Source organism: Bufo bufo, chromosome 5, assembly GCF_905171765.1.
Source record: "Bufo bufo chromosome 5, aBufBuf1.1, whole genome shotgun sequence".
NCBI lineage: Eukaryota > Metazoa > Chordata > Amphibia > Anura > Bufonidae > Bufo > Bufo bufo.
The window spans coordinates 90,728,960-90,755,599 of NC_053393.1; the positions used below are offsets into that span (position 1 = coordinate 90,728,960).

Below are 26,640 nucleotides of genomic sequence, written 5' to 3' on the forward strand. Positions count from 1 at the left end.
TTTCGGGCCCGCAATTCCGATCCCGAAAAAAATAGAACATGTCCTGTTCTTGTCCGCAATTGCGGACAAGATTAGTCATTTTCTATTAAGTGTCGGCGATGTGCGGTCCGCAAAATGCGGAATGCACATTGCCGGTGTCAGTTTTTTCCGGATCCGCAAAACACACACGGACATGTGAATGGACCCTAACTGCAGAACACTAGGGGCTCTGACTGCCCTCCTTATATACCGTTTCTAGCTGAACTAGACCCTTCTAGTGGGAGGGGTGGAGTGGAGAAACTCAGCACAAACAATTACAAAGTTACCACTCCAGTCTGTCATAGACTTCCATTAGAGCTTCAATAATACTCAATGGCAATGACAGCAGTTTTTCCAGACACAAACAAGTTTTCAGTTATAACAACAGAGCCAAACCAGACATTAAAAAGGCCAGTCTGTCTGGTTTTGGTAGAAAACATGTCTGGCTTTTTCCCTCCAAAACATGCTCTTCTTTAAAACTCTATAGCAGCTGTGGAAAATTACCAGCTTCTTATTCAAAGTCCTAGCAGTCTCTCAATGTCCATTAACCCTTTCCACACAGCCTCACAAATACAGTGAAGGTGAACAGGCTTTATATAACAGAATATAAAATGCAGATACACAATATTAAACAGTGCAAGTTAACCCTTTAAAGTGAAATAAAGTAAGAAGTTTATAACTTTGCATTGGAGTAATAGGCAAATGTCCACAAATGCCCAGACTTCAAAGTACACCTGCTCCAGGGCACTAGACCTGCTCTTCAGTGGAGGAAAGAGCTGCATTTCCAAGCATCAGTCATCAACTCTGTTGTATGGCGGGAACCATCGATAGTCTTTATACAGATTCACCGTTTCTGGGCAGCAGATCGCCGTTCACACAGCAGGATATGAAGCCGGAAGGATGTTTTAATGTGCTGCAGATCATTCACCTAATGAACCAGCGTTGTGCTAGGTGATCAGCAACCTCCGGCACTCCAGGTGTTGTGAAACTACATCTCCCATCATGCACACTTGCTTGGCTGTTCTCTGAACTCCCACAGAAGTGAAAGGAGCATGCTGGGAGTTGTAGTTTCACAACAGCTGGAGTGCCAAAGGTTGCTGATCCCTGTGCTAGGTGGTTAGCAGCGGATTTACACAGGCCTATTATGGAGAATGAGCATTCGTAGTAACATTCATATCCGATAATGGGCTTGACAATTGTGCGGTGTAAACCCACCTTTACAATAGGCCATCAATATCAGAACAGTGGGGTCTGACACCAGACACCCCTGCTGATTAGCTGATTGAAGGGGCACTGGCAGTTTAGAGATTGCAGCCTCCCCTTCACTGGGTACCAGGCACAATTCCCCTGTGTCTGCGAGGCCCTTTCAATCAACTGATTGGTGGAGATGCCAAGTGCCTGACCCTCACCAATCTAATACTGATAGGTCTTGAATTTTAAAGTCATTGATAACCTTTCAAAAGCTATTTATGAATTTGATCAAAAAAAATTTGCACTACATCAATTATAGCATACAATACATTTTCCAAATTTTTATTTAATTAAAAAGTAAAGTATGTGGCTTCTTTTACTAATCCTGCTTGTATTCCAATACATAGCAAGCTGAAAATGCTCATAACTGATGTGATTTTAAGGAGGGACAGAAGTGCAGCCTCACTTGGCATATTTAGCCCAGTTCTGGGGTGGAAGTAATAAAAAGGATCTCAACAAAATGGATAAGCTGAAAAACTAAAAAGTTTTAGTGATTTATTGAGGGACTGACCTGCTTCTTCTACTGCCAAGAGTTTACCCACCTGTCAGTTGTGTACATGGCCATGCTGTTGATGTCTTTCTCTTCCTTTGCCTGGCTTTGTAACCCTTTGATATTCTCCGTTAATTTCACCACAAGTTGTTCAGCTTTCCACCTTCGCTCTCGCTCTTGATCCAATTCCTGAACCAGTGCCTGCAGAAATATATGTAAGCCATTAGAAGGCCTCAGGGACATGACTGTTTTGCATTCCACAAATCCCGGATTTGCAAAATATGGATACTGGTCGTGTGCATCCCGCATTTTCCTGTTTTGCACGTGTCATCCTTTGTTAAAAATACTCATTCTTGTCCATTTTGCGAACATGTTCTGTCTTTTTTTGCGGAATGACAGAATGGACATATGGATTCTTTTTTTTGGCCCTATTGAAATGAATGGGTCCACATCTGATGTGCAAAAAAAATGCAGACTAAAAATACAGTGGTGTGCATGAGGCCTAATACTGCTTTTCTTTCTTGGCAGATAAAATATACAGGACAGCCACTTACCCTGTATGTGGATTCTTCGACTGCTTGGGGACGGGATGCTGCCAGGTCCGTGACCCTTACTGGAGATCTCAGAGTTCCTGAAAGTTTGTTCTTGCTGCGTTCTGTGCCATCTACTCTGTCTGAAGACAAGCTGCTTGGACTCTCTTTTCTCCTAAGGGAACTGGGACTTTTCTCTTTCCTTTCTGTGCTTTGCTTTGGTACACTGCAAAACCGTAAACTACCATTATTCAGCCTGCCTACCAGGGCAACCTTCAGTGTACTTTGGCTGCATGCAAAACCTAAAACCTATCCATAGGTACCCATTCACCTAAAGGTGACCAAAAGAGTGTCCTTTTCGCCTGCAATTTATTTATTTTTTTACACAAGAGTCCATGGCTGGCGGATGCCAATGTATGCCTATCCATCAGACATTTATGTCAGGAAATCCTCTCAATGTATACCTTTGACAGACTGCAAAAAATGGTGTGAAGGAAGCCTAGAGTCTCTTCTGATCACTAATTGGTTCAGAAGTGTAGCGGGGACAACAAATGATCATAGGCATATACCGTGGACCATATTATAGGGCTGTGAAGCTCTGAAGTAGACTATACGGAAAAAGTATGGGACGCACCTCTTAGGCTGGGTTCACACGAGCGGATGCCGTGCGTGGCATCCGCTCCGTGAAAGAGTGCCAAGACCCGATGCAGACTGCAGAGGCACGGAGCATTAACATGACTGATAATGCTCTTTGCCTCTCTGTGACCTCTTTACTACGAAATCACAGTGACAACTTTATCTCACTGTGATTTCGTAGTAAAGAGGTCACAGAGAGGCATGGAGCATTATCAGTCATGTTAATGCTCCGTGCCTCTGCAGTCTGCATCGGGTCTTGGCACTCTTTCACGGAGCGGATGCCACGCACGGCATCCGCTCGTGTGAACCCAGCCTTAATCATTTAATTCTGGCGTTTCATTCAGTCACATTGCCACAGGTGTATAAAATCCAGCATCTAGCCATGCAGTCTGCCTCTACCAACATTTGTGAAAGAATTGCTCGTTCTAAAGAGGTCAGTGAATGCCAGCAGGGTCCTGTAATAGGAAACCTCTGCTGCACCAGGTCAGTTTGTGAAATTTCTTCCCTCCTAGATATTCCAAAATCAACTTTGAGTGGTTTTACTGCAAAGTGAAAGCATTTAGGGGCCACAGCAACTAAGCCATAAAGTGCAGACAGACAGGCTCAGTAACAGCACTTAGTAATTATTACAGTGAGTACTGGTGTCCTGAGCTTACAGGCTTTCTACACCTTCGGAGGCAATTTTTTTTATGATTGCATTTTACTTTTTTTTGGCTAAAAATAATTTTTTCAATTGACCTTTATTAAAAATATTGAGCCGTTCTGTCACAAAGAGTTTACTGTTTTTTCTAGCCGTGTGACTGGCATTTTCACTCTGTGCCAGTCTTCTAATAAACCTCATCTCTAAACTACTGAGAGGTCATAAACACTTATTTAAGCCACATTCTTATCAGTAAGATAAGAGCTGAGCTACAATGAGTTTTTAGAAGGTCAGAGAGGAGAGATAAGGAGTCAGCACCTGGTCTGATGGAAAAGACAGAAAATTCAAAGCATGCTACTAGAGCATCTCAGCTCTGTACAGAAAAAAGGACGCCATATTTTAAATAAAGACCACTTAAAAAAATATTTTTAGCTCAAAATGAGTACAATGCAATAATTTAAAAAAATGCTCCCAAAAGGTATACATAGCCTTTAGAAACAACCAGTGCCTGAAGTTTGTATGCCTCCCATGAGGTTTCCACTAGGTACTTTGGGATCTTTATACACCCAAAACATTGGCCATATTGTGTCAGGTAGTGAGCCCTGGGGACAAGAGCTGAATATTCTCTGTCCAGTGCAACAGAAAATACTTGTCCTGCAAGACTGGAAAAATCCCACACAATTCCAGAACCATCAGAAAAACTATACAAAACTATAGGGATACCTGCTTAGAGATTTTGTCCTGTTTTTTTGAAGACTGTGGCATTTTGGACTCTGGCTGTTCTTTCGAGAGTTAGGGATTTTGCTCCTCTTTGTTACAGAGGTCTTCACATTTTCTTTGCTGCTTTCACAGTCACTTTCTGTTGTCAGGTCAGTGTCTCTCTTGGGTTTCAAAATGTTTTCTTCCCGATCTGTTTGGGAATTGTAAGCCTGCAATACATATATATTTTCAACCTTGAAATATGAAGAAATGAAAGGACTAGGTGTCGTGCGGCATAATAAATTCTACTTTCAAACCTTCTTCAGAAGTTCCGATATCTGATCTTCTAACTTCTTAATCCTCATTTCTCGCAGCATGTTGTTGGCATCTTGAATTTTCATGAAGTCTTGCTCAGAGGAAGAAGTAACATCTGTACAGCTTTTGTATTCCGAGCCAGAAGTAACAGGTCGTTTTCGGTATTGAGATAAAACCTTGTCTATTTGGGGTGTTACAACTGGAACACTTGTAGAATCCTAATGACAGGAATGAAATGTATTAAAGGAAATGTCTCACCAAATGTTTTTATCTGGCAGTTAAAACCAGATAGCGACATCTTTTTTCTAATCTGTTTTTATTTTCTGATTGCAGATTTATTTATTCTATTTTCTGAACATGATTATGGGGGCGGCCATCTTGCCTGAGCTGTTATTAACGGCATTTAGAAAGCATTAAGAAAACTGCATTACGGCAGCCCCATGGTCCTTAGACACAATGGTCAGGAGGAGACCTTATTGACTTCTATGGCAGAGTTTTCTGGGCATGCTTTGTGACCTGTGCAGAGGTCATTGTACAAGGAAAGAATAGAGAAGCTTTGACAATCACTTGTTGTGAATGATGGATCCTGTCTTATCTATTCATAGAGGTGATATTATTACTGGCAGGATTAGAATGCCAGATAAGCAGATAACTGCAGTAAAGTGCTCTCTACAGACGTGGCAGCTATGATTAGGCTTAGTGGTCGGTGTGAAATCTGCAGGATTTTATGGTTTTTGTTTAAATATAAATCGACATTGAGAATTAAAAAGATCATAAAAAATTCTTAAAAAATATGTTAAACATAAAAACATGATTTAAACCAGGGGTGCACAACCTTTTTTGGTCTGAGAGCTGCATTGTTACATCGCTCTATTTCAAGGGGCCACAAATGAATAAAAAAAATGTTGAATGGCGCTCATTTGCATCGGCCTATTACGCAGGCCAATGTAAAGTGACTGGGGAGGAATTATCGCAGTCATTCCTCCTTCATTTAGTTCAGAGGTCAGCAACCTTTGGCACTCCAGCTGTTGTGAAACTACAATTCCCAGCATGCTCCACCCATTTCTATGGGAGTTCTGAGAACAGTAGTGCAAGTATGCATGCTGGGAGTTGAAGTTTTACTGATTTTTGGTAGCACATCCCTGATTACACAGTGAGATGTGCTGCTGATTATCGTACATCTGTCATCCTGATAAAATATGCAAATCAGCCGACAAACAAGGGATTCCTTGTTTACCGTGGCACGATTATACAGGCCAGTTATCATGAATGAGCGCTCCTATGAGCACTGGTTCCCAGTAATTGACCTGAATATCTCACAGTGTATTAGGGGCTTAAAGGGTTTTCCCAGTAAAAACGAATTTTTTAACATGTTCCTGCAGCATGGCCCCTGGAAACCGAAGAGTTAAACTTACCTGCTCCCCGGCACTTCGGTCCTCCCCACTGCCTCCATCTTCCGGTCCCTGCGCTGTTTTCACCTGGCAGTGCATGGCCATGGTCCCATGCATCTCTCAAGCCAATGACTGGCTTCAGCGGTAATGTGGCCACAAGGGGCACGTCACCACTGAAGCGGTGTATGTGACCATGTCCGTGCACTGCCAGGTGTAAACAGCGCGGGAAGTGGAAGATGCAGGCAGTACCAAGGACCAGGGCGGCATGGAGCAGGTGAGTACAGTGGGGCAAAAAAGGATTTAGTCAGCCACCAATTGTGCAAGTTCTCTCACTTAAAAAGATGAGAGGTCTGTAATTTTCATCATAGGTACACTTCAACTATGAGAGACAGAATGGAAAGAATACAGGAAATCACATTGTAGGATTTCTAATTAATTAATTGGTAAATTCCTCAGTAAAATAAGTATTTGGTCACCTACAAACAAGCAAGATTTCTGGCTCTCACAGACTTCTTCTTTAAGAGGCTCCTCTGTCCTCCACTCGTTACCCGTATTAATGGCACCTGTTTGAACTTGTCATCAGTATAAGAGACTCCTGTCCACAACCTCAAACTGTCACACTCCAAACTCCACTATGGCCAAGACCAAAGAGCTGTCGAAGGACACCAGAAACAAAATTGTAGACCTGCACCAGGCTGGGAAGACTAAATCTGCAATAGGCAAGCAGCTTGGTGTGAAGAAATCAACTGTGGGAGCAATTATTAGAAAATGGAAGACCACTAAAAATCTCCCTCGATCTGGGGCTCCACGCAAGTTCTCACCCCGTGGGGTCAAAATGATCACAAGATCTGTGAGCCAAAATCCCAGAACCACACGGGGGACCTAATGAATGACCTGCAGAGAGCTGGGACCAAAGTAACAAAGGCTACCATCAGTAACACACTACGCCGCCAGGGACTCAAATCCTGCAGTGCCAGACGTGTCCCCCTGCTTGAGCCAGTACATGTCCGGGCGCGTCTGAAGTTTGCTAGAGAGCATTTGGATGTTCCAGAAGAGGATTGGGAGAATGTCATATGGTCAGATGAAAACAAAGTAGAACTTTTTGGTAAAAACTCAACTCGTCGTGTTTGGAGGAGAAAGAATGCCGAGTTGCATCCAAAGAGCACCATACCTACTGTGAAGCATCGGGGTGAAAACATTATGCTTTGGGGCTGTTTTTCTGCAAAGGGACCAGGACGACTGATCCGTGTAAAAGGAAAGAATGAATGGGGCCATGTATCGTGAGATTTTGAGTGAAAACCTCCTTCCATCAGCAAGGACATTGAAGATGAAATGTGGCTGGGTCTTTCAGCATGACAATGATCCCAAACACACCGCCTGGGCAGCGAAGGAGTGGCTTTGTAAGAAGCATTTCAAGGTCCTGGAGTGGCCTAACCAGTCTCCAGATCTCAACCCCATAGAAAACCTTTGGAGGGAGTTGAAAGTCTATGCTGCCCAGCGACAACCTCAAAACATCACTGCTCTAGAGGAGATCTGCATGGAGGAATGAGCCAAAATACCAGCAACATAAATTCTTTAAGAATCAGACCATGTGATTTTCTGGATTTTTTTTTTCATTCCGTCTCTCATAGTTGAGGTGTACCTATGATAAAAATTACAGGCCTCTCATCTTTTAAAGTGGGAGAACTTGCACAACTGGTGGCTGACTAAAAACTTTTTTGCCCCATTGTATAAATCTTCAGTTTCAGGGGCCATGCTGCAGGAACTTGTTAAAAAAATCATTTTTACAGAAAAACCTAGAAAAGTGGCGACATTTCCTTTCATCCTGCCTCCTATTCATAAATCAGCGCTTTCCTTCACTGCAGAGGATGGCGCTCATTGGTTATTACCACCCACTGCCCCCCGTTTTATTAATACTTTATTGTATTATTTTTTTATAATTGGTTTATTACTTATTTTTTACATAATATGTCCCCCAAGAGGTCGAAAAAAGACTGTTCGGGGACAATGAACACTCTTATATTTTGCAGTTTTTATTTTTTTTTATTTCTTTTTATAATTTTCTATTTTTTTTATATATTTTTGCCACATAATATGTCCCTCAAGGGGTCAGTGAACACTCTTATATTTTGCAATTTTTCCTTTTTATTTTTTCCTTTTATTTGTATTTAATTTTTTAATAATTTAAAATTTTAAATCATATTTATTTTTTTTACTTTCATTTGTGTTTATTTTATTTTTTATTAAATAATTTTTTTAATTTTTTTTCCACATAATTTGTCTCCAAGAGGTCACTGAAAGACCTCGGAAAGATAATGGGAGACTTTTTTTTGCACTATTTCCACTGTAACTGGGGCATCCAAAGGAGCCCCAGTTACAGGGTAAACCAGGCTGCTGTGGGGGCATTGTACAAGGTCTCCTGACCCTGCAGCTCTGCCCCCATATCTGAGGAGAAGGCAGAAGCGCCGATACACTTCTGCCTTCCCCTCCGGTCTCGTTCTGTCACTGACAGCCGGGAGTAGGAGATGTAATGCTCTGTTGGGCGGCTAATCACTCGATCATCTGTGTTTCTGTCCAGGAGGACAAGGGCGGCAAACCTTATGTATTTCCCTGCTGGCAGGGGATGCTCAGCATGTGGAGGGAGGTGTTTCTCACAGTCCTCTCCATGTGCTGAAGAATCTTCCTCTCCTGCCTGCACTGAACACACAGATCGGTGTCAGGCAGAGAAAGAGAGAGAGAGAGAGAGAGAGAGAGAGAGAGAAGTGTGCAGGAGCACAGCTCTCTCGTTGGTCCAGCAAAGTGCTGTATGAGTGATGTGTCGGAACATTAACCACTTCATTTTTGCATTTTTTATTTTTCCTCCCCACGTTCTAATCACCATAACTTTTTTATTTTTCCGTTCACATAGCCATATAAGGGCGTATTTTTTGAGGCACAAGATGCATTTTTTAATGCCACCATTTAATTTATTATGTCTTGTTTGTGGGGCTAAATAAAAAAATAAAAACTATTCTGCCAAGACTGGGGCATTCATACCTACCTTATTCTGCAGCCCAATACGATTATGGCGTAACCAAATTATATAGCTTTTATTGTTTTTTATTAAAAATCTAAATTTTCTTCGCATGGCAGCCATAACTTTTTTTATATTTCGGTCTACAGATTTGTATGAGGGCTTGTTTTTATTGGTACAATTTTTGTAGTATGTACGACTTTTTGATTACAGTTATTCAATTTTTGGGGGGACAAGGTGACAAAAAAATGGCAAATCACACGTTTTTCATTTTTTCTCTGTTACGGTGTTCACCGCACAGGAAATCTTTACAAATATTTTAATAGTTCAGACATTTTCGGACCCGCTGATACCAAATATGTTTTTTTTTTTTATTGTTCATATATTTTTATATGTAAATTGGGAAAGGGGGTGATTTAAACTTTTAATATATTGGAGTTTATTTTTAATTTTTTTTAAAACTTTTGTTTAATAAGTATTAGCCCCCTTGTCCTAGTCACCCTAATAGACATCTATTAGAGTGAATAGGACTCTGACACTCTCCCTGCTAAGCTGTGCCTCATGCACAGTTCAGCAGGAAGGTTACCATGGCAGGCCTGGAAGGCTTCAGAAGAGTCCATGCTGCCATGGTAACCGATTGGAGCCAATCTCAACCAATTTCACTGCGGGGGCTCCGATCAGAAGGCAAAGGGAGCCGCATCCCTCTGCCTCACCTCACAGATGAAGCGATCGGTGTTGAATTTGGCGTTTGAGGGGTTAAATTAAGGAGTTCGGAGGGCGGCCACGCATGCGCGGAGCTCCCTCCGGGACTAGTTTTCGGGCTCCTTTCTAAGCATAGGTGTGGGACCCACACCTATCAGACATTGGGGGGATATCCTACCGATATGTTCCCAATCTCCGATATGGGAATAACCCTTTAAATGGTGCCACTAAAAATACAACCTGTCCAGCTAAGAAACAAGTTCTCATATGCCTAGGCTGACAGAAGAATAGAAAGAAAAGTTATGGCTCTTGGAAGGCGGGGAAAAAAAAAAAATGAAAAATGTTGTGGCTAAACTTGGCCTGAACCTGAAGGGGGGCCCTAACATTCTTTTTTGTTTGGATTCCAAAATAATTTTTGATGATTTTTTTGTGAATGATAAGGATGTTTTTTCACACTTTTTTCTTTACCGACCTACTATTTTTCTTCCAGTTTTATAAGGGGTTTAGCTCTTTATTTTTAAATTTGCTAATTTGCACGAACAAACTATTAGAATAGTTACCCTGTTTCCTTTTGGAGATTTTTAAATAGAACACGTCCAGATGATGTGCGCAGCTACGGCTTTGGGTTGGCACAGATGATGTGCGCAGTTATGGGAACAGTCCCCTCAGGCGAAATATCTCTCGCAGAGCTAATTTGGGTCTGCCAAGGTCTACTAATACATTTTTTATATAAAATATACACAACTGAGAGCACAAAATGGTAAAGCCAAATCTGTAGTGGAGATCCATGATTAGATGTCTATCACGCTAGCAAGGCTGCTTTAGGGCACTCTCCATGAGAACCTCTGGGCACAATCACCCAATGATACTATATTTCTTATATGACACATTATTAAGGCATACAGGGAGAAAGAGGCATTTTTCTTCATGACTTCAGCGGATCCCCTGCCAGGGTAAGGGGTTATGAAGACCGGCGTCTAAACCACCAGTCTTAATAAATGACCCCCCATATACTTTATGTGTAGAATGCTGGAACTGAGAATAATTACCTTTAGATCTTTCTCCGCTGTGTCATTGTCACATGTAATCAGATACTCCAGGAACTCCAGATTAGGCAGATCTGCTGAATCTATATCAAATCCAATAACAGATTCACCCGATCTACTTATCCCATCAAGAGCTTTTAACTGTGGCAAATTTCCAAGAATCAAATCTCTGTATCCTAAGTAGGAGATAAGATGCTGTTTAAAGGAGGCAAGGACGTTCCTTATAGGCTACCTATTTTCTACTGGCCCTGATTTACAGTCTGTACTACAGTCCAGAGCTCCGTTCACAATTCTTTAGCCTTCAGAGAGCACATTTCTTGCTAGCTCCATGTTTGCATGGAGCTTGGTCATGGATGTATAACTGATACATCAGGCAGAGTACAAGAATTTGAAGTAGTAAAATCTAGAATTGTTAAAGGGAATCTGTCACCTGGTTTGACCATTGCCATGTTTAATAAAATACCTTTTCTTCTTTTCATGCTTTCATTTTGCTAAAAAAGCGATTTTTGTATTATGCAAATGAACCCTGAAGGTGCCCAGAGGGGCGTTATTCATCACCCTCTGAGCCCAGTAACGCCCCCCTGCAGTGCCTAGACCGCCTTTATTTTGAGCCCACGCACGCCTCCTCGTTGTGCAGTCTGGTCCCACACCCTAGTTTAACGGCGCCGCCCCCTCCGCTACGTCAACTAATTCATTCAAGCCACGCACCTGGAATCTTCAATTCGCCCGTCTGAAATCTTGCGCAGGCGCAGTACCGCCTACTTCCTGCGCGATCCAATAGCTCCTGAGGGCAACAGCGATAAGAAGACGTCACTGGGCTCGGCGCATGCCCAGTGACACTTTTGAGGCTGTTGCCCTCAGGAGCGGTTGGATCGCACAGGCGCAGGCAGTAGGCGGTACTGCGCCTGTGTGAGATTTCAGACGGGCGAATTGAAGATTCCAGGTGCGTGGCTTGAATGAATTAGTTGACGTAGCGGAGGGGGCGGCGCCGTTAAACTAGGGTGTGGGACCAGACTGCACAACGAGGAGGCGTGCGTGGGCTCAAAATAAAGGCGGTCTAGGCACTGCAGGGGGGCGTTACTGGGCTCAGAGGGTGATGAATAACGCCCCTCTGGGCACCTTCAGGGTTCATTTGCATAATACAAAAATCGCTTTTTTTAGCAAAATGAAAGCATAAAAAGAAGAAAGGAGACCACTGCAGGAAATAATGTATTTTATTACACATGGCAATGGTCAAACCAGGTGACAGATTCCCTTTAAGTTCAGCTCAGCTGTAAGGTGTCTGTCTGACTTTTTGCAGAGGAGTTCAGCTCTGGGATATAACACAAGCTGTAAAGGAAGCCATTCAACTTAGAAAGCTGTTGGACGAATGCTTGTTTTTATGCTTTAACCATCGTATGATGAAAATCTGTGCAAAAATGTATTATAATTGTATTAGAAAAGTGAAAACCTTGACTGGACAACTCATACAAACACTTATACCCTATACACAGGCTAGGGCATAATTGTCTGACCACTGGGGTCCCTGTTGATCATAAGAACGGGGACCCTGTGTACAAGCACAAGATGAATGGAGCAGTGGAGCGCATGCATCCCCACTGTGCCATTCAAATGGGGGAACACAGGGCCCCTGTTCTTGTGATAAGTGGGGGGCCCCAGCGGTTAGACCCTCACAAATCAGACTCTTACCCTACTTTCACATTTGTGGCACAGCTCCCCTGCAGGCTGTTCTGGCAGAGAACCGCCTGCCGGAGTTCTCTGGATGTTACCTGAATACCCGTCGGCCCCGTTAACTATAATAGGGAACGTCAGAGATCTGGCCACTACCCGGAAAATAAGCCGGGATTTGGCTGGACAAAAAACGCTGCACGCAATGGTTTCTGTCCGCCTGATTCCTGGCGTTCTATGCAGGAACAGCCTGTATTGAATTTAAGTGTTTGTAATGAAACAACCCCTTACATGATACGTGCGGATTCACATGACAAATGTTAATTAAAGAGCTTCTGTCACCAGGATCAACCCTATTAGACATACTGCCTGGTAGGGCTCATCATGCTGATTAAATCGATACCTTTCTTTTATTCATATGCAAATGAGCAATTCAAGCACTAAGTGACTGAATATTCTGAGCACTGCTATCTAACACCCCTGTGCTCTGCTTTCGTACAGACAAAGGAAATGTACTGTTTTAATCAGCATGATGAGCCCTAGCAGCCAGTATGTCTAATAGGGTTGATTCTGGTGACAGAGCCGCTTTAAAGGGATTCTGTCACCTCTTTTTACCCTATAGAGATGCGGACATGCACGGCTAGATCGCCGCTAGCATGTCCGCAATATACCTGTCCCATATCTCTGAGTGGTTTTATTGAGTGTAAAACATGATTTTATATATATGTAAATCAGCCTGGTAAGGAGCCCAAGGGGCTGCACTAACCGTTCTGGAGCCCAGCCATGCCCCCCTGTGAAGGAGCCCAGCACCGCCTGTATCCACGAATCTCCTCCTTTCTCACAAAGTCAGATCGCCGTAATCTCGCGGTGCGTGAGCTCGCGCATGCGCAGTTCCTTCCCTGAGGCTGATGCCAGCACAGGGAAGGAACACTATGCCAGCACTACACATGCGCGAGCTCACGCACCACGAGATTACGGCGATCTGACTTTGTGAGCAAGGAGGAGATTTGTGGATACAGGTGGTGCTGGGCACCTTTATAGGGGGGGGGGGGAAGGCTGGGGCTCCAGAACGGTTAGTGCAGCCCCTTGGGCTCCTTACCAGGCTGATTTACATATATATAAAATCATTTTTTACACTCAATAAAACCACTCAGAGATATGGGACAGGTATATTGCGGACATGCTAGCGGCGATCGCGCCGTGCATGTCCGCATCTCTATAGGGTAAAAAGAGGCGACAGAATCCCTTTAAGTCACTCAACAGGATTGCATTAAAGGGGTTGTCTGATAAGGACAACCCCTTTTAGAAAAGATCTTGTCCTGATTTCCGGGGATTCAGAATCCAGACAGACAATCAGCTAGAACCGTTCATTACTACCATAGCCGATCACAAAAACATAAATCTATACAAAATATACAAACCTTCTGTACAGCATACGGGGTTGCCTTTGCCATCCTGCTCTAGTGTCAGGTGGACTAAACAGTGCAATCCCATCATGCCGTGTAACACTTGGGTTAGGCCGCTAATGCAGTTGCTATGTAGATACAGGTGGCTGAGCTTGTGATTCCGCCCATGAAGAGGAATTAATCCTGGAAAACAAGAAAATAACAATCAACGGCTATGATCAACTAATGTAATATGTCAGCCATAGCTGGCTCCGCTGTTTCTGGAACTCCCATAACGGGGAACGGAGGGTGGCTGCTCTCCCTTCACTCTGGGGACAGGAGCGGTTCCCAGAGGTGGGACCTGCATTATCGGACATCTGTGCCATATCCTTGTGATATGCCATAAAGGCCGAGATGGGAAAACCCCTTTAAAGGGACACTGACAGGCCCAAAAAGCATATTTAGGTATATATATGACAGTACAGGTCTTATAAAGTGTATAAGAATCATCTAAGTATCCCCCCTGTCCACCTTATAAATACAGTAAAATGAAGTTCTATAACCTGCTTGAATCGTGTTCAATCTGCCCAAGGGGCGGCGTTTCATCTCAATTTGCGCCCAGCCAACCTGCCGTTTGAAGCGCCGCCCAGCTCATCAATATTCACATCGCTGGGCGGCTACTAGTGTCCCCGACGCAAGATCCGGCGCATGCCCAATACAATACTATGGGCATCGGCCTCCGGCTCATCTTCAGCGCATGCGCCCGGCACTGGCCGGGATTGCATCGCGCCTGCGCACAGTCTGATTCTCAGAGGCCGATGCAGCCTCTGCTTTATGAGCATGCGCCGGGCACAGTTCATAGCAGCGCTTCAGAGCGCTGCTCTGTTACATCTGAAAAGGGGTTAATTAGTGCGGATTAGTGCGCCGCCCAGCGAAGTGAATATTGATGAGCTGGGCGGCGCTTCAAACGGCAGTTGGGGCGACGCTGGCTGGGCGCAAGTTGAGATGAAACGCCGCCCCTTGGGCAGATTGAACACAATTCAAGCAGGTTATAAAACTTCATTTTACTGTAGTTATAGGGTGGACAGGGGGGATACTTACATGATTCTTATACACTTTATAAGACCTGTACTGTCATATATATACCTCAATATGCTTTTTGGGCCTGTCAGTGTCCCTTTAAGTTCCCACAGGACGGGAGCAACCTACTCCGTGCACCCTTGTTCCTCCTGCTTCCTCTGCCAGGTTCTTGCGTTGTCATCTCGCCTAGCACTGTCAATCAAGGAGAGGGAGGAGCAAGGGTGCACCGAGTGGCTTGCATCCCCGCCCTCGATGCACCGAACTGCTCATCTGTGATAGATTATTGATGCTATCACACGTGGCAGGTTTTCAGTTCCGTTCCCTTCATTTGAATGGTGCTTGCAGAAATCCGTGTGCTTCCAGCCAAAACAACCCTATCCAGATGAACTGAACTGATTTTCAGTCGCAGAAATTTTCTGCGGTGGGTGAGGCACCCTAAGGTGCAGATTTTTATGCACAGATTTCTTTGTGAAGCACTTTTTCTCCAGAATGAAGCAAAGGATCACTAAGTAAAGGATATCATAGCCCTACTAGACACTGAGGACATTTACCAAATTGTCTACCCCACTATTGTGGAATTATGGGGCATGTGCGCCATATCTGCAACTTTTTGAGCTTCTCACCTCTTTTCTAGTGGCAAAAAAGGGGTCAACGCTTAGCCTCGCACGGCCCACCTGATTTACTATAACTTACGAACGAAACTGGCTTAAAGGGGTTGTCTCATCTCGTCATTACTAAGGCGAGATGAGAAACAGTCCCGACCTCCTCCTGTTCGGGAAACAGCAGGGCGCTGCGGCACTTGCCGTTTCAGTAGTCCCCATTGCGGTGTATGAAAACTACGAAAACAAAACAGCACAGCAAGCTATGGCCGTTTCCGAGTTAGGGATATAATATAGCTTGCTCTGCTACGCTCTTTCCGTAGCTCTCATGCACCGCAATGGGGGGTACTGAAACAGCGAGCGCTGGAGGGTCTGCTGTTTCCCGGCTGGGAGGCGGTTGGCACTCGGTTTCATCTCGCTTTAGTAACAGCTGCAATCTGCGCCAGCCCCTGGCCTAGCTGGTGCACACTTCAGTTTCTGGCACATGGCTTGTTAGAGATTCAACTCATTTATTAAGAAGCATCTGCCTCTTAATAAATAAGAGACGTCTCACTCTGGCGCACAGGGATCAAGACGGGTGTATGGGAACGCCACTCTTGATAAATGACCCCCATTGGGTCTGTTTTAACAGTGAATTTCCTGGTGACATAGTCCCATTCCACTTTAGTATTTTAGGGAGGTGACGTAACTGTAGACTCTGGACGCATCCATAGTGATATCTGGATCTGACTCCCACTATAAAGCTCATTAACCAGCAGCTAATAAGTAACTAGTAATAGACACCGAGCAGCACAAGCAGAAGGGGTTACATTAGGGCTGGGGTTACATGCCGGGCCGCATCAAAATGAAATTGAGTGACATTTCTAAGGTTGCACCAACATCTCCATCAAGGCCCTCGACCAAAGGAAAGGATTTCTTCTGTTTTTCACAAGAAATACTCTACATGATCCCCACACAAAGCACTAACACAGAGGAGTGAATTGAGCCTTAAAGGGGTTTTCACAGTTTTAGGCGACTTTCACACTAGCGTATTTACTGGATCTGGGTTCAGCAAAAACGCTTCCGTTACTGATAATACCACCATCTGCATCCGTTATGAACGGATCCGGTTGTATTATCTTTAACATGGCCAAGAAGGATCCGTCATGAGCTCCTTTAAAAAACAATGGGGGACGGATCTGTTTTCTATTGTGTCAAATTGTGTCAGGGGAAAACGGTTCTGTCCCCATTGACTTACATTGTGGGTCATGATCGATCCGTCTTGCTCCGCATCCCAGGACAGAATCGTTTTTTTGACACAATAAAAGCACACAGAGCTATGGGGACTGGGTATTGCGGATGTGCTAGTGGCCATCTAGCAACCCATGTCCTCAGCTCTATACACAAAATCCCGGTGGACAGGTTCCCTTTAAGTGGTCGATTTCTGACGGCCCCATTCATTTCTATGGGGAATGGCGTCACATGCAGAACTTGGGGCCACTTGTTTTCATGCTCATGGCTTCTGTAGATATGCCGGTTCATCTGGGCCTGCGATAATATACTCAGTATGGCTACGATTTGCGATACACCTATGGTAGCAGTAACCTACGGGGCTAAGGTTCTGCACTGCATTGGCCAGAGAATCATTTGCATGCTGGGAGAATACACTTGCCTATAATGGGAGATTGCCCAGGACAGATTCTCTTTAATGGAAATGTTAATGCAGTTATCAGTTGGGCTGTCTGTGCCAAGAGCGGGATCATGTCGGGAACTGACGCACGAGAATGCGAATTTATGCCTCCGTTTTCCTACTCAGACGGCCTCGGATTTCATAGGCCAATAAACTGAAATGTTAATATCTTAAACAATTTGAAAAACAATCTGCAGATCTTCGCTGTGTACAAAGTGATATTGTCATAAAGATGTTACTGCCACAACCCATTAGACAAACCGAGAGGATGAAGCCGTCGGCTGCGTTATCGCGTCTCGCTAGAAAAGTCTGGTCATTAATAAAACCTCTTCACCGGCAAATCAACATCTAACCAGGGAAATCAGGAAACGGGGGTCATGTATCCACTTACCACTCAGGTCATCTATGCGATTATAGGATAGGTTCACTTTCTTCAGATTTATTAAGTTCTGCAGCCCTGAGGAAAATACAGTGTAAGACGTAGGTTTATAAGATCACAAGCAAATAACTAAAACCATAAAATCACATAAGCAGCAGGACAGGGTCCCCAGTTCTGGCAATCCGTGGGGGTCCCAGCATTCGGACTCCACCATTTATCACCAGCCAGTATACTCCTTAAAGGGCATCTGTCAGCAGATTTGTCCCTATGACACTGGCTGACCTGTTACATGTCCACTTGGCAGCTGAAGGCATCTGTGTTGGTCCCATGTTCACATGTGCCTGCATTGCTGAGAAAAATTTTATTTTAATATATGCAAATGAGCCTCTAGGAGCAACGGGGGCGTTGCCATTACTCCTAGAGGCTCAGCTCTCTCTGCAACTGCTCTGCCCTCTAACTTTGATTGACAGGACCAGACAGTGTAAATGCCATCACACCTGGCCCTGTCAATCAAAGTGGAGAGGGTGCAGCAGTTGCAGAGAGAGCAGAGCCTCTAGGTGTAACGGCAACAACTAGATTTTTGTACTTACCGTAAAATCTGTTTTTCTTCCGTTCATTGGGGGACACAGTCTTGACCTTGGGTATAGCTATTGCCACTAGGAGGAGACACTAAGCTAAAAAAGTGTTAGCTCCTCCTCTCAGCTATATCCCTCCTGCAGACACTGAGCTAATCAGTTTGTACAAAAGCAGTAGGAGCCGCCAGGAGAAGCCAACAGAATACAATAAAACGGAAGAAAACCGGAGATGGGTCACCCTGAAGAACCAGAATGACCCATCTAGGAGAACCAGTAATGTTCATACAGGGTGGGAGCTGTGTCCCCCAATGAACGGAGGAGAAACAGATTTTACGGCAAGTACAAAAATCGATTTTTTTCATCCGTATCATTGGGGGACACAGTCTTGACCTTGGGACGTTCCAGAGCAGTCCCAAGGGTGGGTCATAAACGAAGAAGCCATCCTGCCAATCCGAGGACCGCTTTCTGCAAAACTCTACGCCCCAGAGAAGTGTCAGAAGATGCAAAGGTGTGCACTCTGTAAAACTTGGAAAAGTGTGCCCAGACGAACAAGCAGCTGAAAGGCCGAAGCCCCATGATGTACTGCCCAACCATTGCCCGAGCAAAATGAGCAGTAACCCGGAAGGGTGGTGTCCGGCCTCTGATGCGGTACGCTTCCACCATGGCCAAATAAATCCAATCGGAAATGGAAACTTTGGAGACAGCCAGCCCTCGTCTCGGTCCCTCCGGAACGATGAATAATGAATCCGTCCGTCGGAAAGAGGACGTCTGAAACAGATAGATGCAAATCCCCCAAGGATTCCACGGAAGCCGGTAAGGGGCGCAGTGTGCGCCACCCCCTGCAGAAAGGTCCGAACCACAGAAAGGGAAGCCAAATTCCGCTGAAAAAGAATGGTGTCTGGATATCAAGGGCCAAAGGACTGCAGATGTGACAAAACTTGCCCCCCATGGGGGAGAAAGTAGGGATAAAGGCAGAGGCCCCACACACCGTATCGGACTGCCAGAAGAGAAGAACACTCCAGCGGGACCATGATGAACAAGTCAGGGCTAGAGAACCTGGACCAACACCACCCGTGCAGGCAACCCACAGCAGAAAGGGGGCATATGATGCCCCCAATGGCTTTGAACACTAGCCGAGCAGGTAGTAAGGGCTCGTTCACATGACCCTGTGAAGCCAGTGCCCGTGCTGTGGACCGCAAATTGCCGTCCACAATGCACGGGCCCCGTCCATGGGGATCGCAGACCCAATCACTTGAATGGGTGCGCGATCCTTCCATTCTGCAAAAAGATAGAGCATGTTCTATGTTTTTGCGGTGCGGAAGCAAGGAACAGAACCCAGAAAGCACTCTGTGGTACTTCAGTAGTGCATCTCCGGATTTGCGGACCCATTGAAATGAATGGGTTCGCATCCGTGATGTGGAATGGCCACGGAACGGTGCCCGTGTATTGCGGATCCGCAAATGTGGTCCGCAATATGGCAACGGGCTTCACACGGTCGTGTGAATGAGCCTAAACAGTATGTGGAGAAAGTGCAACTACTCGCCCTGCGAAAAGGGAAAAGTAGAGAAGGCTGATGCGGCTCAGCAGGGAACCAGCATCTAGGGGTGACAAGGGGGGGGGAAACCATAGCCAAACTATGGTTTCCAGGACCAGAGGAGAGGCTCCCCCTGAGAACGAGGCCAAACAGCAGGAAACACCCAGAATATGGTGCTAGCGCCATCCTCCACTTGGGGAGCAAGGACACTGACAAGCAGCGCATCTGTTCCACCTACTGACAGAGAATGGATGTCAATCGTGTTGAGTCCACAGCCTGTCAGCTACCGTCCCACCTAAGAAAGACGCAAAATGCGATAGAGCATCACTCCGCCGTCTGAAGAAGGAAACCTGATACATTGTGTAAGCACTGCTGGTACCACGGGTAGTGTAAGCACTACTGGTACTACGGGTAGTGTAAGCACTGCTGGTACTACGGGTAGTGTAAGCACTGCTGGTACTACAGGTAGTGTAAGCACTGCTGGTACTACAGGTAGTGTAACCACTGCTGGTACTACAGGTAGTGTAACCACTGCTGGTACTACAGGTAGTGTAACCACTGCTGGTACTACAGGTAGTGTAACCACTGCTGGTACTACAGGTAGTGTAACCACTGCTGGTACTACAGGTAGTGTAACCACTGCTGGTACTACGGGTAGTGTAACCACTGCTGGTACTACGGGTAGTGTAACCACTGCTGGTACTACAGGTAGTGTAACCACTGCTGATACTACGGGTAGTGTAACCACTGCTGGTACTACGGGTAGTGTAACCACTGCTGGTACTACAGGTAGTGTAACCACTGCTGGTACTACGGGTAGTGTAACCACTGCTGGTACTACGGGTAGTGTAACCACTGCTGGTACTACGGGTAGTGTAAGCACTACTGGTTGTAAGCACTACTGGTACTACGGGTAGTGTAAGCACTGCTGGTACTACAGGTAGTGTAAGCACTGCTGGTACTACAGGTAGTGTAAGCACTGCTGGTACTACAGGTAGTGTAAGCACTGCTGGTACTACAGGTAGTGTAAGCACTACTGGTACTACGGGTAGTGTAAGCACTACTGGTACTACGGGTAGTGTAAGCACTACTGGTACTACGGGTAGTGTAAGCACTACTGGTACTACGGGTAGTGTAAGCACTACTGGTACTACGGGTAGTGTAAGCACTACTGGTACTACGGGTAGTGTAAGCACTACAGGTACCACGGGTAGTGTAAGCACTACAGGTACCACGGGTAGTGTAACCACTACTGGTACCACGGGTAGTGTAACCACTACTGGTACCACGGGTAGTGTAACCACTACTGGTACTACGGGTAGTGTAACCACTACTGGTACTACGGGTAGTGTAACCACTACTGGTACTACGGGTAGTGTAACCACTACTGGTACTACGGGTAGTGTAACCACTACTGGTACTACGGGTAGTGTAACCACTACTGGTACTACGGGTAGTGTAACCACTACTGGTACTACGGGTAGTGTAACCACTACTGGTACTACGGGTAGTGTAACCACTACTGGTACTACGGGTAGTGTAACCACTACTGGTACTACGGGTAGTGTAACCACTACTGGTACTACGGGTAGTGTAACCACTACTGGTACTACGGGTAGTGTAACCACTACTGGTACTACGGGTAGTGTAACCACTACTGGTAACCACTACTCCACCAATAGAAGGAGGGTAATGCTGCCGGATCTACAGTATGCAACTATGGTGCAACTAATCCAGCTATAGAAGGGGGAAAACCGAAAGGACAGATGACAACCAGTATTAGTGCAATTACTCCGCCTGTGGAGGGGGTAATGCAACAGGACGTATGGTACCCAGCGGAAGTGCAGTTACCCGCCCAATGAAGGAGGGTAATGCAATAGCCTGTAAAGGGAGCAGTGGTAGAGCAACCACTCTATACAAAGAGGATAATACCACAAAATGTACAGTATAAGGAGTAAGTGCAAATACTCCTATTACGGAAGGAGAGGAATGCTAGAGGAAGCATAAGATCCAGTGATAGTGCAACTACTCCGCCATGGAAGGAGGGCAGTGCTACCGGACTTTTGGTATCCCGTGGTGGTGTAAATAGTCCGCCTATGGTAGGAGAACAATGCTAAAAAGCTAAACAAGTGGAATTAGTATATCAAAAAATGTCATTTATTATAAAATATAAAAAATTTGGAGAACAGGATGGTATACAGAATACGGAGAAGCACAGGGCCAGTCACACCAAGAACACCACCAATAAGACTGTGCAATGTAAGGCACAGATAGGTACGACCAACAAATCGATACGTAAGGCTCAGGGGTAACCAGATGGTATAGCATGTAAAGGTCATCCCAATAGGGTAATGTACACAAGGTACCTCAGACCAATTCTGGTAAACCGTGAGCCATAGCTAACATACACAAAAATGCATAGGCACCAGGACCAACCAATGATAATGACTCAAAAAATGAGAGTCACTGGCTAGAAATCAAAAGACAACATGCGCCTAGATGCAGAGGACCCACTATGGATGCATGCAAGGGTACCCTGTACAATGTATGGAGCTGTGCTAGTGACAGGACGTACCTGAAGACATGGTGGCGGGATGGATGACAGACCCTGAGCGCGAGACCTCGACGCGCGTTTCACCTCACGGCTTCGTCAGGAGGTACTATGTAATGAGTGAGCAGGGTATATATAGGATGAAGTGGGGGTGGGATGATGGGAGAGAATTACCTGGATGCGGCACATCTGCGGACCACACACTCTGGCGCGGGAAGCTCCATGGTATGCGGCGCCATCTCTCAGCGCGTCCACATCCGCACACCGCGCATGCGCTTACAGACGTCACGGAGCGCGTCGAGATGGCGTCGCACAGCGCATGCGCATCAGGAGAACAATGCTACCTGATGTACAGGAGCCCACGGAAGGTGCCAATACTCTGCCTAAGAAATGTGCAAACACTCCGTCCTTTAAAAAAGGAGGGTAATGCTACCGGCCGAATGGCACCCACTGGAATTGCAATTACACCGCCCATAGGAGGAGGGTAAAGCTACCGGCTGTACTGTGTCCAGAGTTAGTGGCACTACTCCGCCTATGGAAAGAGAATAATGGAACGGACTGTACGGTACCCCATGGAAGTGCTATTACCCTGTCTATGGAAGAAGGGTAATGGTACCGGCTATACAGTACCCAATGAAAGTGCAAGTACTCCGCCTAAGAAGGAAGTGTAACACTACCGACTGTACGGCATCCAATGCAAATTACTCCGCTTATGAAAGGAGTGTAATGCAACAGGCTGTACGGTATCCACTGTAAGTGCAATTACTCCACCTATGAAAGGAGGGTAATGCTATAAGCTGCACGGTATCCAGTGCAAAAGCAATTACTCCGCCTTATGGAAGGAGGGTAATGCTACGGAATGTATAGTATTTATTGGAAGTGCAATTACTCCGCCTTTTGTGGAAGGAGGGTATGCTACGGGCTGTACGGTATCCAGTGCAAGTGCAATTCTCTGCCTATGGAAGAAGGGTAATGGTACCGGCTATACAGTACCCAATGCAAGTACTCCGCCTAAGAAGGAAGTGTAACACTACCGACTGTACGGTATCCAATGCAAATGCAAATTACTCCGCCTTTGGTGGAAGGAGGGTATGCTACGGGCTGTACGGTATCCAGTGCAAGTGCAATTCTCCGCCTATGGAAGGAGGGTTAAGCAGAAGGCAGGGGCTGGTGGGGCTAGAGCAATCACTACACCAGGTTGGACTCTCATCATCCACACATCCTGCTTAGCTTCCATATGCACATGCAGGTTAATCACCAGATTCCTAGGGCATCTTTCTTAGGAAACAACCTAATAACAACCTAATAATTCCCATTAGAGAAAGGCTGGGAATAAGCAGAAGTCTCCCCCTTCCTCAGAGAAGGGACAGGTGGAGGTAAGTAGGCCTCCATGGGGGATATTCACATGAAAGAAAACCTGAGGAGGGGATGGAGGAATGGGGGCCTTGGGGACTGAGAGAATACTCACCGTCTGGCGTTTTCTGCCCCCCCTGGCTCCAGCCCGATCACCACCTTCGGTGTGCGGCCCCCTGGTGAGGGACGCTACACCGGAAACAGAGGTGACTGCGGGGGACAGTCGTGGTGATGCGAATGCTGGCGGGAGACAGAGGTTTTTACAGGAACCTCTGGTGGTCCTCCTTTTCTTCTGGAGCACGGGGTTTGGGTGACCCCCTGGTCTCCCGTCTCTTGGGTGGGAACGCAGGCAGCTTGGAGACTGCCATCAGCCCAGCTAAAGGAAAGAAAAAGAGAAAGATGTTAAAGAATGAAAATCTGCAGACTTGCAAAGCAGGGAGGTCTGCCTCCTACAGACACTAAGCTAAAACTGATTAGCTCAGTGTCTGCAGGAGGGGTATAGATGAGAGGAGGAGCTAACACTTTTTTTTGCTCAGTGTCGCTTCCTAGTGGCAGCAGCAGCTATACCCAAAGTCTTCTGTGTCCCCCAATGATACGGATGAGAAACTCTTGTTGCTCTAGAGGCGCAATTGGATATAGTAAAACATCATATTTCTCAGCAATGCGGGCACAGATGATAATGGGACCAACACAGACGCCTTCAGCTGCCAAGTGCACATGTAACAGGTCAACCAGTGTCATAGGGACAAGTCTGCTGACAGATGCCCTTTAACATTAGAGCAGCCACTAAAGAGCTCCTGATTCCTCCTGCGTTGTGGCTTCAGTTTATAAAGAACATGTCAGGACCTCAGTGGAACCAAACGGATCTCACTGGAAGTGAATGGGGTTTGTTGGGCGATGTCTGCTGGTGACAGATCCGGCGCTATTACCAACCAAGAGCCAGAGATGAACAGGGCTTAGCAGTATTTCAGCCAAGATGGGCTCTGGATTTATGGCAGTGGAGAGACAATTTTAGAAGCTCACAGTAAGGGTCCATTCACACGTCCGCAACGTGTTTTGCGGATCCACAAAACACAGACAGCAGCAATGTGCGTTCCGCATTTTGCGGACCACACATCGCCGGCACTAATAGAATATGCCTATTCTTGTCCGCAATTGCGGACAAGAATAGGACATGTTTTATTTTTTTCGGGACTGGAATTGCGGACCCATAGAAATGAATGGGTCCGCAATTCCGTTCCGCAAAATGCGGAACGAAATTGCGGACGTGTGAATGGACCCTAAGGGCTCGTTCACACAAACGTTTTTTGCGTTCCGTATACGGTACCATTCATTTCAATGGTTCCGCAAAAAAACGGAATGTACTCCGTATGCATTCCGTTTCCGTATTTCTGTTCTGTTGAAAGATAGAACATGTCCTATTATTGCCCGCAAATCACGTTCCGTAGCTCCATTCAAGTCAATGGGTCCGCAAAAAAAACGGAACACATACGGAATGTACTCCGTATCTGTTCCGTTTTTGCGGAACCATCTATTTAAATTGTTTTTTTGCCCAGCCCAATTTTTTCTATGTAATTACTGTATATCTTATATGCCATACGGAAAAACGGAACGGAACCGGAAACACCACTGAAAAAAAAATAAAGAAATGGAAAAACGGATCTGGGAAAAAAGGCCCGCAAAATACTGAAAAAGACATACGGTCATGTGATCGAGCCCTAACAGTTACTAAAACCATAAAAATACTAAAAAATTGATCACCCGGCAGCCTTCTGGACTCCATGCGGCAGATTTACTAATAAAATCCTGCCAGTTCTATGGCGCCAAAAAACTGGCGTGCATGCTTTGCATCACATTTACCAACCGTTTTACACGCTCTTCTAAGCTTTTTCCGCCCTGTCCAACAAGTGGGCGACTTTGCTAGAAATGGGCGTGGCTTTGCTAGAAAGGGGGCATACCCTAAATACGGCCTGTGGGCCAAAATTTTGGTGCATTTTTGGAGTGAAACTATGCCAACTTATAGGTAGCCTAAACGTAGACTAGACCGTTTTTATGGCGCACAAACACATTTTTTGGGACACGGACAAAATTTCTGGTGCATGAATGGAATTCTAACGTCAATCTGGCACAGGAGTTACGATTCTCCAAAGTTACAAAGATCCATGCGTCAGAATAGTACATTTGTCTATGGCCCCATTCACAGGACTGTACTTTTGGTCCGCAAAAAATGTGGATTGGAAGCGGAGCCACTCATTTCAATGGGGCTGGTGTGCTGACCGCATCCGTATGTCCATTGCGCAGTCCTGAAAACAGATAGAACATGTCCATTTTGCAGAGAGGAATAGGCATTGTTACAATGGGTCTGCAAAACAAGCAAAAAAATAAATAAAAAATTATCTGATGCAACACGGACGCCTTCCGTATTTTTTGGCGGACAGCAAAATACATACGATCCTGTGAATACCCCTAATATTAGGGGCTTATGCACACAAACGTATTTTGTTTCTGTGTCTATTCCGTTTTTTTGCAGCCCGTATGCGGAACCATTCACTTCAATAGGGCCGCAAAAAAACGGAAATTACTCCATGTGCATTCCGTTTCCGTATGACCACGTGTCCGTTCCGCCAAAAAACTAGAACATATTCTATTATTGTCTGCATTATGGACACGGATAGTATTGTTCAATTAGGGGGCCAGCTGTTCTGTTCCGCAAAATACGGAATGCACATGGATGTCATCCGTATTTTTTGCGGATCCGTGTTTTGTGGCCCGCAAAATACATACGGTTGCGTGCATTCGTATTCTTAGACAGTGCAATGTACGACGCCATTAGTAAATCTGCCCCCATATGTCAGACATTTGAGCAGTAAATGATCAATGGGCTAGGACTCCCAGCGATCATCCCCAATGATCAGCAGTGCATCCTTGTCATTTCTAGGGGGCTGATATAGACAGGTCTGTGAATACAGTGATGCTCAGACAAGATCATTACCGCTCCATTCAGAGAGGGGACTGGGTGATCAAGACCCTCCATTTTCAGGATCACTAGGGGTCCGACTGCTGGGACAACAGTTGTCATCTATGCTGTCAATCAAGGAATAAGGCCTCATGCACAC

At 45.5% G+C, this 26,640-nt stretch overlaps 1 protein-coding gene across 3 annotated transcripts in view; it reads right to left on the bottom strand.

The window, feature by feature from the left end:
* LRRCC1 (leucine rich repeat and coiled-coil centrosomal protein 1) overlaps positions 1-26,640 on the bottom strand; it is an 82,472-nt gene that overhangs the window by 36,749 nt on the left and 19,083 nt on the right. Inside the window, exons 4-10 of one of the 3 annotated variants that reach the window (XM_040433074.1) lie at positions 17,524-17,589; positions 13,821-13,988; positions 10,735-10,907; positions 4,582-4,797; positions 4,289-4,494; positions 2,314-2,515; positions 1,812-1,960 (exon numbers count right to left, since the gene is read on the bottom strand). In XM_040433074.1, coding sequence (XP_040289008.1) covers positions 1,812-1,960; positions 2,314-2,515; positions 4,289-4,494; positions 4,582-4,797; positions 10,735-10,907; positions 13,821-13,988; positions 17,524-17,589 — 1,180 coding nt within the window. Of the gene's footprint in view, positions 1-1,811; positions 1,961-2,313; positions 2,516-4,288; positions 4,495-4,581; positions 4,798-10,734; positions 10,908-13,820; positions 13,989-14,993; positions 15,021-17,523; positions 17,590-26,640 lie in introns of those variants that run through there. The other 2 variants (XM_040433076.1, XM_040433075.1) reach the window with 2 other exon arrangements.